This window comes from Schistocerca cancellata, chromosome 1 (assembly GCF_023864275.1).
Source record: "Schistocerca cancellata isolate TAMUIC-IGC-003103 chromosome 1, iqSchCanc2.1, whole genome shotgun sequence".
In the NCBI taxonomy this organism is placed as follows: domain Eukaryota; kingdom Metazoa; phylum Arthropoda; class Insecta; order Orthoptera; family Acrididae; genus Schistocerca; species Schistocerca cancellata.
In genome coordinates, this window is record NC_064626.1 from 303,221,945 (window position 1) to 303,239,450 (window position 17,506).

General features: G+C 44.2%; 1 protein-coding gene across 1 annotated transcript in view; it reads right to left on the reverse strand.

Moving 5' to 3' along the window:
- Positions 1 to 17,506, reverse strand: part of LOC126161022 (lysosomal acid glucosylceramidase-like) — a 174,899-nt gene that overhangs the window by 31,448 nt on the left and 125,945 nt on the right. The window contains exon 8 of the mRNA XM_049916957.1: positions 4,519 to 4,598. Within this exon, the coding sequence (XP_049772914.1) occupies positions 4,519 to 4,598 (80 nt within the window). The remainder of the gene's footprint in view (positions 1 to 4,518; positions 4,599 to 17,506) is intronic.

Here is a 17,506-nt window from a genome sequence, read left to right on the forward strand (position 1 = left end):
TGTTTATACCAACGTTAAATACACCACTTATCAGGAGGTTTAACACCATACTTCGTTCGAAATGCACGCTGAACAACTGTCGTCGATTCACTTCTGCCGTACTCAATAACACAAAAAGCTTTCTGTTGAGCGGTCGCCATCTTAGCATCAACTGACGCTGACGCCTAGTCAACAGCGCATCAAGCGAAAAAATGTACAACTAAATGAAACTTTATAGCTCCCTTAATTCGCCGACAGATAGTGCTTAGCTCTGCCTTTTGTCGTTGCAGAGTTTTAAATTCCTAAAGTTGTGGCATTCTTTTTGAATCACCCTGTATAATCAGTTATTGTATTTAAAGTGGTTTGGTGTTTTGTTTTGTCCGATAGTATGATAAGGGGAGTTTCTATCGAAATCTGCCTGTCTCGTAATTGCTGCTCGATATTGTTTGTCAGTGTCATTGGAATGTTTTAGCGTGTCTATTCGTGCTAATAGTGTCACTGTACGATTACGACGTTGTGTATAGTAAAGGTGCTGTTTATTATTATTCGACGTTTGAGTCTGCCGTCTCGTCAATGTTTATGATTGTTGCAGTATTAATTATCCAAGGTTTGATCTGTCTTCAATTTGTCTTTTAAGAGTGCAACTACGGTACGAGGTAGACTTCGAGTATTTGCCAGGCGCTCCGCTACGACGAATCTTCTAAAAAGTAATGGCAATCCACAGTCATAACATCGACTGTAAAATTAAAACTTTACCAAATTCATGCTGTAGCGGTCGATTGGTTCGCTTAAGTAATTTTGCGCGGCAGGAAGCCATACGTCAACGGCATAGCGACTTTGGTACAGTACGATCCGTTGTCGTTGTGAGTTCGATCTTGAGTACCGCCAGTTGGCACGTTACAGCTTACTCGGATTTAAACGAACGTTCCTTTGTGGCATGGCTGCAAACAATGACTTGTCTCACGTTTTCAAGTTCTGACTGCTCCACTTGGCTTTCAGATCTCTATCTCGTCAAAAATGATTCCTTCAAGTGTCTCGCACAATGCAGTTTTATGGAATGCAGGCTGCCCTCCTACAGCTGCTGCTCAGAGACAGGGCACGATGACTTCCCCATTCTTTACCTGCTCAGGGGCTGCTTTCAGCGCCAAATAAGTTTATAAGTCTCAAGTTCTTCTAAGTTAACCTCCCTGTCATGAATTACATAAAGGGGGCTCCTAAGGTTTCAGAAAATGACAGGTCTTCGTCAGCATAATAAAAAGGTAGTAGAAGCAGAAGTAATTAGCTTTCCAATCATTTGGAGTGGTGAATACTGTTTGCAGTTTTTGCGCAGCTCTAAACAGTCGACTAGACTGACTAGTAGGGTGTAAATATTACATTATAAAATGGGTTGTATGGAAGTCTGGGCGTAAACGGCCCGTAAAAATTATCCACTATTCAAGTTCCAAGAGCATATGCTCCTAGCAGAACCAACCAATATGTTGCTTCCTACGAATATCATCAAAACAGAATAAGAGAGATTCGAACCCACACATACACTAACCAACCGTTCTTCTCGCAAATCATATGCAACTGGAACAGCAAGAGAGTGAAGTGTTACTGTTAGAAAAAGTACCCTCCGCCACACATTGTAAAGTGGCTTGCGGAGTATAGATGTAGATGTGTCTGTATTATGAGTACAGTAATATGAAATTTAATGAAGTACATTACTTGGTACACCATTCTAGACGGCTCCCGCTGCCTCCTTTCACATCCACAGCTCGCAACCCCCTCTCAGCAGTTTTAACTACTCGCTGTAAGCACCCATCGCGCTTGCTATCAGAGTAAAATGGCACCTAATTCTGGTAGTGATCGTTTTGCTAAGTTTTCCGGAAGAGCATGCACACCCATTATAGGCACAATGTACAATACTGCAATAAATTGTTTGAGACGGGGGGGGGGGAGGGGGGGAAGGTCGAAGTTTAACGTTACCAAACATCACATTCACGGAGACCTGCTGTTGTTCCCATATGAAACACCATAGCTTGATTATCACCACCCACAATAAGCTTTTGACCAAGGTTTAATGCTGCAGCGCTTTCAAAGCACGCTGTGACATGGAATTACACTGGGATTTGATACCATTTTATAGGACGAGGGTCCGCCCCGGTAGCTGAGTGGTCAGCGTGACAGACTGTCAATCCTAAGGGCCCGGGTTCGATTCCCGGCTGGGTCGAAGATTTTCTCCGCCCAGAGACTGGGTGTTGTGTTGTCCTAATTATCATCATTTCATCCCCATCGACGCGCAGGTCGCCGAAGTGGCGTCAAATCGAAAGACCTGCACCAGGCGAACGGTCTACCCGACGGGAGGCCCTAGCCACACGACATTTCCATAGGACGAGGGCCGTTTTATTATGAACACAGAATGTGACTGATAACACATCTTGGCACTAATAACTGAATCATTTTAGGTGATTGGTCCTGAAACTAGTGTTGCAGTGTAAAGCTCGGTTGAGGAATGGGACAATGGGACCTCGGCCGAAGTGCAGCCAGAACTGGACGAACAGGACAGACAGCGGGGTGCTAGCCGATGGCTGCGCGCACAAACGCCCTTTCAGCTGTGTCACGCCACACCATGCAGTGTCTGTAGATGCATCAGCGGCGCGGATACTGCAAGCGAGTTGTTGTCGATTCGGAGACGCCGATGGCGCCAGCTTTCATGAGCCTGCTGCCAGAATGGAATGCGAGGGCAAGTGGCGTACAATGACAGCCGGCAATTTTTTTTAGACAATGCAGAAGTCGCCTAGAATGTGTCGGGCAGTGGTGTAGCGCCACCAGCCGTTGGCAGAGTCGCGTCCGCCAACCTGTTTCAGCGATTTTTAAAGTAAACATTTCCAATTGGTAGAACTTTGTGAAGTAAGTGTTGAGAAAATCTGTTCTAGAAAGTTCTGTGGAAGAAACCAAACTTGAGTTTGTAGTTGACCAGAGGTGTTTAACAGTGAGGAGAGTGGGAGTCCGAAAAGAATGTACTAAGACAATGATTCACCTGCTCCTACGTAGGGAAGGGGTAACCAGATATGAGTTGGACAGCCAGTAGTCTTTGGAAAAGGAGAGAGAGATCTCTCTGAGCCAGCTAGCTGGGCAGAGTTCCGTCAGAAGCCTAGGGCTGGATAGAGCTTCTTTTACAGGTTATAGCTCGTGTAGAGGTAGTAGCTCGCGTAGAGAACTTTGATGTTCGTTTAAGACGATTCTGAACTCCGCCTCTTGGCTGGAAGTTCTCGTCTAGCGTCTGGGATCCAGTTATGTGGAGATCTCTTTCTCTGTTGTGTACTTGCGATTAATAAGGTTCTGAAATTCTCCTCTTCGGCTGGGAGTTCACGTCTTACTTTGGTTGTTGGAAGTGGAGCTATTTTGACAGAGCTTGGACTTAGCAACTTCTGGACGGTAGTCTGCTGTCTGAGGATTTAAGTTTCAGTATTCAAAATACTGCAGAGTCTCAGCCGTGCTCGAAGCGGCGGATACTCCTAGAGCCGTCACTGCAGGCCGCCAGCTCGCTGTCTGAGACGGTGAAATAAACACCCACCCCAGCATTCAGGGCATGTACTTTAAACTGTTGGGATCAATTGTAAAATTTTCTCCACTGAGATTCACGTTAACTGAGTGGAGTAGATTCTTCCTGTTTTTCATTATGGAAGCGAAGGTGTAGAAAATCTCAGATCGCGTTATCCATAACTTGGAAGAATTAAGCGGTAGATAGTCAATATTAGTTTACTGCAGGCACTTCAAGTTTTGATGTGCTCACTGGCCGCTCTGTAGCTTATTTCTCGTTCGTGTTCATCATGTGGGTTTTACTGCAAACAAACTGTTTTGTCAAGTCCAGAATTTATCCTCCCAGTAGCAGCATAGCTCTCCCTCCATCATTTAATTTGTTCGCGTGGTATGTATTTATTAACATCGGTCGGAGGAAGTATCTGATCTGTGTCAGCACAGCACGAGACTAAATATTTGATTAACCTTACACTGTTTGGAATAATCCATTGGATAAATTGATATTGAAAGGGTATTCTTATTGGGTAACAGTTAATGCTTTGTATAATTTGTGCTCTAAACATTTCCTCCAGGGGGTATTTATGAGTGACAGTGCCACCTCTTAAAACAGGGTTTTAAAACTTTCACTGCATACGTAATACACTGATACATAACATTCGTTCTCACACCTCAAAACTGCGCAATAGAGAGGTATAAATCAATACACACAGATAACTAAGTTTTTCGAACAACTGGGTGAGTGTTAAAAAATCGGAGGATACTATTCAACCCATCCACGTGATATTGCTATATGAAATTAATTACATGACATACCCATCTTTATACATGCAAAAATTTAATAACGTTAACATGCTTCGTTCATGGGTGAAAACGGTGATACACTATTGCCAAAAGTAGAAAACAGAAGCCAATTTGTGACGGTATTCTAATTTTATATGGAGTTGTAGTGTCAAAATATAGGTCTTCATCTGGGCACTTGTGATGGCAAATATTAGATATTTGTAGGCTTCTTACCTCTATAATACTGGTGGCGTACTTCTCCCCTCTTTCCCACGAACCGAGGAGAACAGCGACTTCACCCATGTCCCTCAGTCCTGCAACAAAATGGTACAGGACGTTGTCTGCGGTTTTCACAGAGATCAGAGCATTATCCGAGGCACAGGAAAGGTAATCACAATCTAATTTACAAACCACAAGTACGGTGAATATATTCTGAGTTAATTATTTAGAAAATAACATCGTAATTATAAACAGAATCTGCAAGCAATATAAATTGTATTATTTAAGTCATCATCAACGATCAGTGAATGTAAAAAATAAAGAAATATTATGGTTTTAGAGTCTGTCTGGAATCTAACGATTTTTGACCTAATATCATACAAAAGAATTATTCAGATGTTGCGAAGTTTATTTCTTACTGGAAGCACATCAAATTGGTGACAATACACGCACAGACTGTTATTTATGAATTTCTTTTATCTAAAGTCTGCAGCTACAGTCAAATAAGTTATTAAAAATGGTGATCGAAAGGAACAGTTTTGGGTTTAAAAGGAGTCGGAATAAATTGCTGTATTTAATTTGATCAGATTACTCCGAACACTTAAAAGAATTGTTCCAACAGACAGATCGGCGTCGATGTATGTCTGGGGATGAACTACTTCACTACCAGAAACGTTTAGACATCCCAGGAACTTCAGTATGCAGTCAGAGGCTATATTTACATCTGAATCTGCTTACAAAAGCTGGCCAAAATGCGTATATTCCAAATAAATCAAACAATAAACCTCCAAACACGTTAAACAAGGGAAGAGACACAATAACAGCAATACATAGAGGGTGAATGTGGTGGAATATTACATAACGTGTGAGGTGATTGTACAAGTGAAAATAAACCGTAAACGTCCTATAAACATAGGTTCGATTTTCGATCGTTAGGGAAATGGAGCGTGTTGAAGACTACATATATCAAAGAATGGATATGAAGACAAGTGTGAATATTACTTACTGAAATGCTGTGTAGGCGCTGTGGTGGACAGAATAATGGTGCGACAGATGACTGATCCATCCTACAAGAGGTTTGGGGGTTTTCCAACCGATGGCAGCACTGTGACATCGAACAGAGTCAACAGCTCTAAACGTACCCAGCATGCAATAGAAGGCCGTGTGCTTGTCACGCTTGAGTGTTGTTTAATTGAGCAAGTCCATTGTGTCCATGAATACCAACATGCCGCATATATTCGCCTATGCACAATACGCAGACATGTTGTTTGTGTGTGGGTTTTGTAATGACAGTGCCTATGCTGCTGTGACAAAATATCAGAGACATTTCCCTGATCGATGAACCCCCTGTGCCAGCGTATTTCCCAGGGTTTTTCAAACGTCAGCCGCGCGGGGTAGCCGTGCGGTCTCAGGCGCCTTACCACGGTTCGCTAGGCTCCCCAGTCGGAGGTTCGAGTCCTCCCTCGAGCATGGGTATGTGTGTTGTCCTTAGTGTAAGTTAATTTAGGTAGTGTGTAAGTCTAGGGACGGATGACCTCAGCAGTTTGGTCCCATAGCAACTATCCACAAACTTTACTCAAACATTGTGTGTCGGTTGAGGAAAGGAAAGTCATTACTGTAATGGTACAACGGAGTCACACCACCGGTATACGATGTATTAGCCATCAGCTCGAAATTCCTCAAACGCGAGTGTAGCGTGCGTTACATTCCTAGGGCTTATAGCTATTCCATGTGCAGCGTGTGCAACATCTGCAGCCAAGTGACTCAGTAAGTAGGCAGCAATTGGTTGAATGGTTGGCTGTACACAGAGACGTCATGCAACAGACTTTATTTATACACTCCTGGAAATGGAAAAAAGAACACATTGACACCGGTGTGTCAGACCCACCATACTTGCTCCGGACACTGCGAGAGGGCTGTACAAGCAATGATCACACGCACGGCACAGCGGGCACACCATGAACCGCGGTGTTGGCCGTCGAATGGCGCTAGCTGCGCAGCATTTGTGCACCGCCGCCGTCAGTGTCAGCCAGTTTGCCGTGGCATACGGAGCTCCATCGCAGTCTTTAACACTGATAGCATGCCGCGACAGCGTGGACGTGAACCGTATGTGCAGTTGACGGACTTTGAGCGAGGTCGTATGGTCGGCATGCGGGAGGCCGGGTGGACGTACCGCCGAATTGCTCAACACGTGGGGCGTGAGGTCTCCACAGTACATCGATGTTGTCGCCAGTGGTCGGCGGAAGGTGCACGTGCCCGTCGACCTGGGACCGGACCGCAGCGACGCACGGATGCACGCCAAGACCGTAGGATCCTACGCAGTGCCGTAGGGGACCGCAACGCCACTTCCCAGCAAATTAGGGACACTGTTGCTCCTGGGGTATCGGCGAGGACCATTCGCAACCGTCTCCATGAAGCTGGGCTACGGTCCTGCACACCGTTAGGCCGTCTTCCGCTCACGCCCCAACATCGTGCAGCCCGCCTCCAGTGGTGTCGCGACAGGCGTGAATGGAGGGACGAATGGAGACGTGTCGTCTTCAGCGATGAGAGTCGCTTCTGCCTTGGTGCCAATGATGGTCGTATGCGTGTTTGGCGCCGTGCAGGTGAGCGCCACAATCAGGACTGCATACGACCGAGGCACACAGGGCCAACACCCGGCATCATGGCGTGGGGAGCGATCTCCTACACTGGCCGTACACCACTGGTGATCGTCGAGGGGACACTGAATAGTGCACGGTACATCCAAACCGTCATCGAACCCATCGTTCTACCATTCCTAGACCGGCAAGGGAACTTGCTGTTCCAACAGGACAATGCACGTCCGCATGTATCCCGTGCCACCCAACGTGCTCTAGAAGGTGTAAGTCAACTACCCTGGCCAGCAAGATCTCCGGATCTGTCCCCCATTGAGCATGTTTGGGACTGGATGAAGCGTCGTCTCACGCGGTCTGCACGTCCAGCACGAACGCTGGTCCAACTGAGGCGCCAGGTGGAAATGGCATGGCAAGCCGTTCCACAGGACTACACCCAGCATCTCTACGATCGTCTCCATGGGAGAATAGCAGCCTGCATTGCTGCGAAAGGTGGATATACACTGTACTAGTGCCGACATTGTGCATGCTCTGTTGCCTGTGTCTATGTGCCTGTGGTTCTGTCAGTGTGATCATGTGATGTATCTGACCCCAGGAATGTGTAAATAAAGTTTCCCCTTCCTGGGGCAATGAATTCACGGTGTTCTTATTTCAATTTCCAGGAGTGTAGATGAGACTACATTTACACGCAATGAACACTTGCAATTCTTATACAGGGGCGATGTAGAACCCATACGACACTAGGGAAACAAGATTCCTAGTTATGTTCTCAGTGAACGTCTGGTGTCGTATGATTGATAACCTGGTCATAGGGCCTGTGTTCCTGCCAAATCGCATGACAGCCGCAGCATATGCATATTTCCTGACAGAAGACCTACATGCACTTTTGGAAGATGTGACGTTAGACCAACGACAGAAAATGTACCTACAACATAATGGATCACAATTCACTGTACCTGAATAACATATTTCCTTAACAATGGATTGGCTGCGGCAGACCCATTAAATGGCCTGCCAGATCACCCGACCTAGTCCCAATAGACTTTTGTTTATGGGGTTGGTTAAAGATAGATGTGTACACTACGGAGGTGGATACACCTGAAGAACACGTCACTCGCATCAACGATGCTGCTGCCCGCATTAAAACTTGCCAGGATAATGTCGATGTGCAACACAATCCTCCAATGCATTGACAAGTGCGTTGATATGGGCGGAAGATTTTTTGAACACCTCTTGTAGGATGGATCAGACATCTGTACTACCACTACTTTGTCCAATACAGTGTCTACACAGAATTTCAAAAAATGGACACATGTTGATAGGACTTTTTCGGTCTATTTTCACGTTTAGAATTACCTCACAAATTATGTGACATTCCTCCTGAATCACCCTGTATAAGAAGAATATAAGAAACAATTGCTAATGAATACGAGGGCGTCGTTACTTCAGTACAGTAACGCTCGACTATCGCACCCAAACCAGCGGCGCTACAATCTGCTTGCGTCACCAATACGTGGCTGCCAACGAGAGCACATCTGGGGAAGGGACTCTGCTGGTGCTGTGCGAGTGAAAGGAGCGAGCCTTAGTGGATCGGCGTCGAGGTATCATTTACTGGAACACATGAGATGGACTCGTCCTTCTTGCCTCGAATGGAGCCTCGCCGCCGTCCATACAGAGGTTGCTTTACTTCAATTTAGTTTTTACATCTTTCATTCGCTGCTTATGAGCCGGCCGGAGTGGCCGAGCGATTCTAGGCGGTTCAGTCTGGAACCGTGCGACCGCTACGGTCGCAGTTTCGAATCCTGCCTCGGGCATAGATTTGTGTGATGTCCTTAGGTTAGTTAGGTTTAAGTAGTTCTAAGTTCTAGGGGACTGATGACCTCTGATGTTAAGTCACATAGTGCTCAGAGCCATTTGAACCATTTTGCTGCCTATGAGAGCAGGACTGGCAGTTGCAGAATACTGTTCTTTCCAGGTAAATACAGCTGCAGGCTAGCCATGGGGCAGAGGGAATCGCGAATGCCTGTGCCGGAACAGGAGGATTGTTTTCAGTTTATTTCCTTTATAATGTTGCTATTATAACAGACAAAAATTTAAAATGTGTATCTGTGATTAAATGTGATAGAAATATTTGTATATTTACTCATTTCTGTAATCTGTTAAAGCGAGAGAGATTGCAAATCTGGTGAATGTATTCAAGAGAAATAAGAATTAAATAATGGTGAATGGTGAACTGGCTATAAGACCACGCAACCAAAAGCCAAACAGAAATCGGTTTAAAGTGAAGGACTGCTAGAAGACTGGAAGTAGTTCAAACTCAGACAGATGTATCCATGTCGGCATTACATTTTATCAGAGAGTGACAACTGTTTCTACAGTAAGTTGGACATCCAGAAAATTGAGGCACATACAGCCGATGGCAACTATACTTGTCGATGACAATACTTACTTGCACGTACCAAGAAAATGGGATTTCAAGCCCGTTGCAATTATCATCTAAAATTTCTGCAACTACCGGGAAGAGTTATTGCCGTACACTTTGCACAGAAGAACTGATGGAAGTGTGTATGCGAGGGGGAATGGTTGTACCTTCAGTTTCTGGTTCAAAATGGTTCAAATGGCTCTGAGCACTACGGGACTTAACTGCTATGGTCATCAGTCCCCTAGAACTTAGAACTACTTAAACCTAACTAACCTAAGGGCATCACACACATCCATGCCCGAGGCAGGATTCGAACCTGCAACCGTAGCGGTCACGCGGTTCCAGCCTGTAGCGCCTAGAACCGCACGGCCACTCCGGCCGGCTCAATTTCTGGAAGTCGGCTTTGACCCGTCACTTAATGACATTGCGGCGTGCGGTGAAGCCAATGCGCAAACAGCGGTATATCACAACTGCTTTTCGTTAGCGTTTACAGCGTCTAGTATGGGCTCTGCTGCACTTAAGATTTGATTTAACTTTTTGGCAGGGTACCCTTCCTGTAGCATCAGTCTTCACTTACCTAAGGGAGAGAAGTCGTGAGCGCCACCTGTGTCTGGATATTGTAAAATTTGTATGTGATCGTATTTTAACTGTATGTGTTTAGTATTTTCTGAGACAGAAATAGGGGAACAGACCAGCATTTGTCAGGAAGAGCGTGAGAAACTGCCTAAAAACCACAACAAACACCAAGGGTGACTGGTGTACCAGTCACGGTCGTTTATCTGCATCAGGCTTGCCTTCTTGTCTGACAAACCGGCGCGCTGCACGTTACGGTATAAAGCACAACACTGACACGATTTCGTTTGCTTCTATATTCTTTCTTGGAATGTAGATCGTGGTGGCGGGCTGGTCTCTAGCGTAACCCGTGGTCTAGATTAGGTTGAAGATAACAGTTTGTTTGTGAGTTGGCGAAGCCAACGAAAGTCAAAACGAAATCATAGTTGTGACGATAGCGATGGATCAATTACCCCAACATACTGATGACGTCATGGGTCAAAGCTTATGGGTGGTGTTGCTTGGTTGGACATTTCCCCGTTCCCTTCATGCCTGATTTGCTTAGCTTGATAGAGCAAGCCAAACATGCGCTAACTAAAAACAGTGCACATTAATGGGAGATTTTTCCACCCTTCGCCTTTATGAGTGCTTGAACTCTGCTGGAAACACTTTCAATGAGGTGCCTGAATTTCTGTGGAGGAATGGCTGCCAATTATTCCTCAAGAACTGAAACCAGACACGGTAGTGAAGTTGCACACTGGGTTCTGATGCGAAGTCGACAGGCTAATTCATACCAAATGTGTTCCACATGGTTCACGTCGGGATTATGGGCCGGACAGTCCATTTCAGGTTTGTCATTGTACACTAACCATTGCCTCGTGGATGCTGTTTTGGGACAGGGTGCATTTGTTATCGCCTTGGAACATCTTCTCTGCTATATGCAGTACTTAATTCTCTTAAATGTGTTCATATCCTTCCGTATTTGGCATTTTGTTAAGCGCAATAAGAGGATCACGCCCTACCAGAAGAAAACGTCCCCATATAAGAACAGCACCTCGTACTTTTTAGTGGCCGAGCGGTTCTAGGCGCTACAGTCTGGAACCGCGAGACCGCTACGGTCGCAGGTTCGAATCCAGCCTCGGGCATGGATGTGTGTGATGTCCTGAGGTTAGTTAGGTTTAAGTAGTTCTAAGTTCTAGGGGATTGATGACCTCAGCAGTTAAGTCTCATAGTGCTCAGAGCCATTTGAACCATTTCCTCGTATTTCACTGTTCACACTCCCCATGACGGCATGTAACGTTCTCCAGACAACCACCAAATCCAAAGCCCTTAATCGGATTGCTACAGGGTATACCGTCATTCATCACTCCAGATCACTCGTTTACAGTCATCCATTCTCCAGTGGCGTCACTCTTTGCACCACCTCAAGCGTCGCTTAGCCGTGACTTCAGAAATGTTTGGCTAATGACCAGCTGCTCGTCTATTGTACGTCATTCTTTTTAACCCCATATGCGCAGCTGCTGTGTTATCTGGATTGGTGAAATCACTTTGGAGCTCATGAGTGATTCCTTCTGCTGATTTCAAGTGATTTTTTTTACAACCATCTATCGCAATGCTCTACAGTCTCCTACCGTTATTACATGAAGTCTGTCTGATCTTGTTTTAGCTGCGGTTGTTTCTTCGAATTTTCCCTTCACAGTCACATCACCAACAGTCGACTTGGGCAGCTTTAGAAGGGTTGAAATATTCATAAAGGATTAGTTTTTCAGGTGACATCCATTGACGAGTCCACGCTGTAATATATTGATTATTGCTTGCTACTGTAGTGTTATCTTGAAGCTGTGAGAAAGGAGGACAGGCCCTCCAAGGCGCGGAAGCAGAGACGATGCTGAGGGCAGACGATACTAGCAGAGATATTTTTACACGGAGTAAACCGTAAGGGGAGAGCCTTGCGAAAATGCAGACCCCCCAGACGCGGTCCCAGAGCGTTAGTTACTCTTCAAGGAATTAACATGTAACTTCATATGTCGTCTAGACGCTGTGCTAGGTTGCCACCGTAGAACTTTGTAACCAACAGGCACGTAGTAGCGTATAAAACCAGCTTGACACCAGCCCTGAGAACAGCAACGTCAGTAGGCTCACAGGTTTTAGAAAGTGAGCGAGAACGCCAGAAAACTGTTGACCTAGCAGTCCCTACTCCGGGGATCCTGAGGGGCGGGGCTAAATGACGTGTAACAATAATGTTGCAAGCCTTATTTGGCAGAGCAGTTACGTTTAGCTTTCAGCTGAACAATGTTGATACCAAAAGGACTTAGTTAGTGCAAGTGCATTAACACCCCCGCCTTAGGAGCTGTATAGGGGAACTAACTAAACCGAGATTGGCAGGCGCCTGCAAGAGACCTGCGGTATTGGCTGGGTGGGTTTAAGTGGGAAAAACAGTGTCCCCACGCGACTCTTTAAAACCACTAGATTCCGCATTTTGGCGGAGTTCTTAGTCAGTCGATCTGGGCGCAGAATCCGCGTCCGTCGACCCCAGCCTCGGTCCAGCTCCGCGTAAGTCTGCTCTCTCAGTTGGAGTGCCTCAGTGAACAGTGTCACATTCAGTATGTTTTGTTTTGCAACTAAGTTGTTGCCTTAAGATGCTGCTAGTCTTTGCTACTGTAGTCAGCATCCACTCCTGGGACTTCTGCTCTGGTTTCTGTTGTAACAGTGTTATTCATGCTTTTTTCTAGCCTAGAACTAGACTCCAGTATATTAGTTAGTCCTGTCTGGAATAAACAACTATTTCCAAACCCTGTTTGTCTAAGAGTCTCCACAACGAATTCCATACCGAGTCTCACCACCTGCATTTCTAGTACCAGTGTGGCTCAGATAGAAGAAAACAGTCAAATGCCTTCACTGTGAATTATCCTTCTGCCTTCTGCTCTGTACCGCTCGGGAGCGCAGACTGATCAGTAACCCCTTTTCTCCCTCTCCCACCTATGTCAGGACACGACAACGCTCGAAGTCACTGAGTACCCCTGGCGGACTCATGCGCCTGTTACTGCTTCTCTATTGACAACAGAATACCGTCCGCCTCCTTTTATACTGACGGACCCACTTCTCGTGACGTCTAGCGGTCAATTAGGCTTACATAATGGTCTCAGGATATGTTTCGTCAAATTTCATGCTTAATTTTTTCTGTCCAATGTGTTCTATACTTTCGCTACGTTTTGTCATATGTAACAGCTTAAACTTTTTTTAAATGAAAACGCCGCCATTTCATGATCTTTTCACAGGATGGTGGTTTTACATCTCGCATTTAGAGGGGAGCCAATATTTTTCTTAATTTATGGCCAAGTTTGAGCTTCATGTCCTGCAGTATATGTCAATGACATAAACTCAATCATTTGAAAATGACATAAAAGGCCGAAAACTCGATCGTAATTAAATAAACAACAATACAGTCAAATGGTGGTGTATTAATTTAAAAATTATTGTATTAATGTTCCTCAGCAACATCAAAACCAGCTTATGCTTTGTGATACCGATATTTTTGTGATTTTTTAGATTAACTGAGATATGTACGAGGCTTGCAACTTTAATAGTGACAACTATTTATTTACAGCTCGTACAAAACAGATACGTGTTTCAAAGTTTTACTGACCTCCAATGTAGTCACCAGCATTGTGTATAACCCGTTGCCAGCAATTTGGAAGTCGTAGGATACTCTTAGAAGTGCCAGTTGTGTTGACAGTTCGAGCGGCGCTGTGTATTGCCCGACGAATTTGTAGCAAAAAATGGTTCAAATGGCTCTGAGCACTATGGGACTTAACATCTGTGGTCATCAGTCCCCTAGAACTTAGAACTACTTAAACCTAACTAACCTAAGGACATCACACACATCCATGCCCGAGGCAGGATTCGAACCTGCGACCGTGGCGGTCACGCGGTTCCAGACTGAAGCGTCTAGAACCGCACGGCCACACCGGCCGGCGAATTTGTAGCAGTTCTGAAGCGAAAGCCGTGAAGTATTTCCTTCAGTTTACAAATCGAGTTGAACTTACGGGGCTAAGTCAGGGGAGTGCAGTAGGTGGTATAGCACTTAGCAGCCCCATCAGTCAAACAAATCAGTAACAGCTAGCACTGTACGTGCTTGAGCATTGTTCTGTAAAATGATGGTCAGGTCCTGCAGAAAGTGTCATCACTTTTGATTCTAAGCTGGCCGTAGGTTGTGTTCCAAAAATGAACAGCATAGAGACAGAAGTGATGACACTTTCTGTAGGACCTGACCATCATTTTGCAGGATAATGCTCAGGCATGTACAGTGCAAGCTGTTACTGATTTGTCTGACTGATGAGGCTGCTACGCGCTATACCACCTACTGCACTCCCCTGACTTAAGCCCTCGTACGTTCAACTCGATTTCTAAACTGAAGGTCTAAGTCATGGACTGTGCGGCTGGTCCCGGCGGAGGTTCGAGTCCTCCCTCGGGCATGGGTGTGTGTGTTTTTCCTTAGGATAATTTAGGTTTCGAATTGTGCAAGCTTAGGGAGTGATGACCTTAGCAGTTAAGTCCCATAATATTTCACACACATTTGATTTCAAATTTGATTTCTAAACTGAAGGAAACACTTCACGGCTTTCGCTTCAGAATTACTACAAATTTGTCGAGCAATAGACCGCGCCGCTCGAACTGTCAGCACAACTGGCACTGCTAAGAGTATCCTACGACTTCCACATCGCTGGCAACGACTTATACGCAATGCTGGTGACTACTTTGAAGGTCATTAAAACTTTGAAACACGTATCTATTTTGTACGATCTGTAAATAAATAGTTGCCACTATTTAAGTTCCAACCCTCGTAAATTTATTACGTAGGAGTCAGACGCTTAAGAAAGCTGAAGCATACGTTACTTCTACAAGACCTTCCTTAATGTTACCTGTCCGGTATTCTCGCCAGACGCGAGCATGTCAGACAGGGAACTGATCGCGGATGAGAGTCGCAATGCCCCGCGACTCTACCATGAACAGTCTGAATGCCGCTTAGATTGAACAGTGGCTCTGGAAGCGTCTAACTTTCGTGGATCGGTCTCTCAGAATTTGAAGTCAGTCACATTAGTCGACCACAATATTATTGCAGCTAGTAGTGAGGACGCTTCGGTCGGCTTATCGTAAATAAGTGCGTGATCGGGGTTGATAATACATTCACAACTGACCTGAAAATATTGACTGTGCGATACCTCTCGCATTTCCGTGTTTGTCGATGGCCCCACTTTCGTACTCTGCGCTTGTCGGTTAGGATGACTCTTGGTGTTCACGAGTGTCAAACGTCGTGTTATTCCCCGCACATTCGAGCCTTTACAAAACGCGAGACGTAATAGCCTGTATGACTTTATCTTTCGAATATAAATAAACAGTGAAGTTGTTACAAGACAGGCACAAAGGCCAAATGATTCCAATATAAAATCATGGCAAATACAACATGAAAGGAAGTATGAAACTGATTAACCAAACTCTTGGAACCCCTTAATTCTGTCTTGAAAGACATTCGACAAGAGGAACGCAAGGCGAAGTAAACTAAAACGATACAGTAAAAAAGTTGTAATGGTACAGTATAGTGGAGAAAGAGACGGACCGATAGTATTCCTAACACTGGAAGAAGCACATATCGACATAAACGCCAGACAATTAGTTCAACAGAATCTTTCAGACACAACTCCAGAATTTAAATTCGTAGGAGAAGTTCCAGAAACCTTCAGACCCAAACAGGAGCTCAGCAGAGCGATGGTCTTTGCCGATTCTCTTCAATCTGGACTTAGACAGGGTCACGAAAGAGTGAGATAAAAAAGCACAAGAGAAAAACATTGAAGGAAACCGCCTATGACAAGGAGGAGGAAGACTGTTGTAATATGTAACACTTTCGTGACCATATCTAAGGTCGCACTGAAGAGAATCGGTAAAGCCCATCGAGACATTTCACTTAGAAATCTCTCTCTTCTGCTTACAATAATCCAATGATTTTAAGGATAAAACAGATACAAAGATACCGATATAAACACTTTATAAAATTGGAGGTAAAAGTCGATTACAAATATCCTATGAGAAAATGGAATGTATTGAACATAAACACAACAGAGAAAAATGTATACAAATACAACACAGAAACATTAAAAGAGTTGAAAGCTTAAGTATATGGGAGAACTGATACAATGAAATGAATTACATAACATCATAAGTAAAGAAAGATGAAAGAAAATGGAACTAGCCTAAAAAATCAACCAAAACCAATATACTAAGAGATCAGTAGCATTCCTGGCTAAAATTAAACACTACGCATCTGTAATTAAATCTGAACTACCATACAGGTCTGAATGCGTAACTAAGAATAAAATAAGTGAGGACCATAAGAGAACAAAGATAACAGCTGGACTAAGAGGAAAAATGAAGATTTTTGTAGACACCTAGAAACAATCACATACTCGCTGAGGAGGAGGAAATTAACGTTTTACGGTCAGCTTTACAGACTGAATGACAATAGGATCACGAAGAAATTTTTTTATTTCATTTCTAAATTAAAAGCATCACAGGATGGCTGGGAGAGACAAGAAATCTTAACGTCACAGAAGACACGATATAGGACTAGGAACACTTCAGGCTAATGATCAGTACTGCTAAGTTTCCTATCCGACAATAAAAAGCACCACCTAGGCGAGTGAAGTCAAATGAACAGTCAGGCCATCAGCCAACGCATGTAGTAGTCCTGGGAAGGCAAGAAGAAAACGGCTGTACCATAGTTTTAGGTTCTTAAGCGGTCTAGAATTAAATTATGTGATTAAAAAATGGATTCTGATCGTTTCGAAGTCAGTGCGTTGTATAACAGAGAAATAATTGTTGTTATTTCTGTTAGACGCAATCCTAGTAACTCGCTTTTCATCGTAACTAGTTTCAACGATACATTGGCCATATTTACGAATTTCTATCGAGAAAAAGGAAAAAAAATATACACTGACATCTTAAGAAAAAACATTTTGACAGTTCTGTTTACATATGACGTAAAGTAAGTTTAAAAGAGTGTATCCTTTATATCTAAAAATATGAAGCAGAACTTGTTCAATGAAATGTAAACGCCATGCATTGCCGACGAAACCAAGTAAATTATTACAATGAATTATGTAAGCCAATCAGTTAGTGCACCATATTCGCTTCTGTGCAAGATGAAAGTTATTTAAACAGATAAAGTCTGGGAGATTGCATGGGACATTAAAACAAATATTTTTCTCTAATGTCGTAACTTCCAGTGAGCATTATATATTCCTGTAGAGGGCATATTCACTCTTCAGTTGCAATGACTCACCTGCTCTTGAAACTGTTCCTGTTGTACTGGTAGCGGGCATAATTCGTTGTTCAGTCATAATAGCTGTTTGACATTCAAATTTAGCTGTACATCTTGAACATT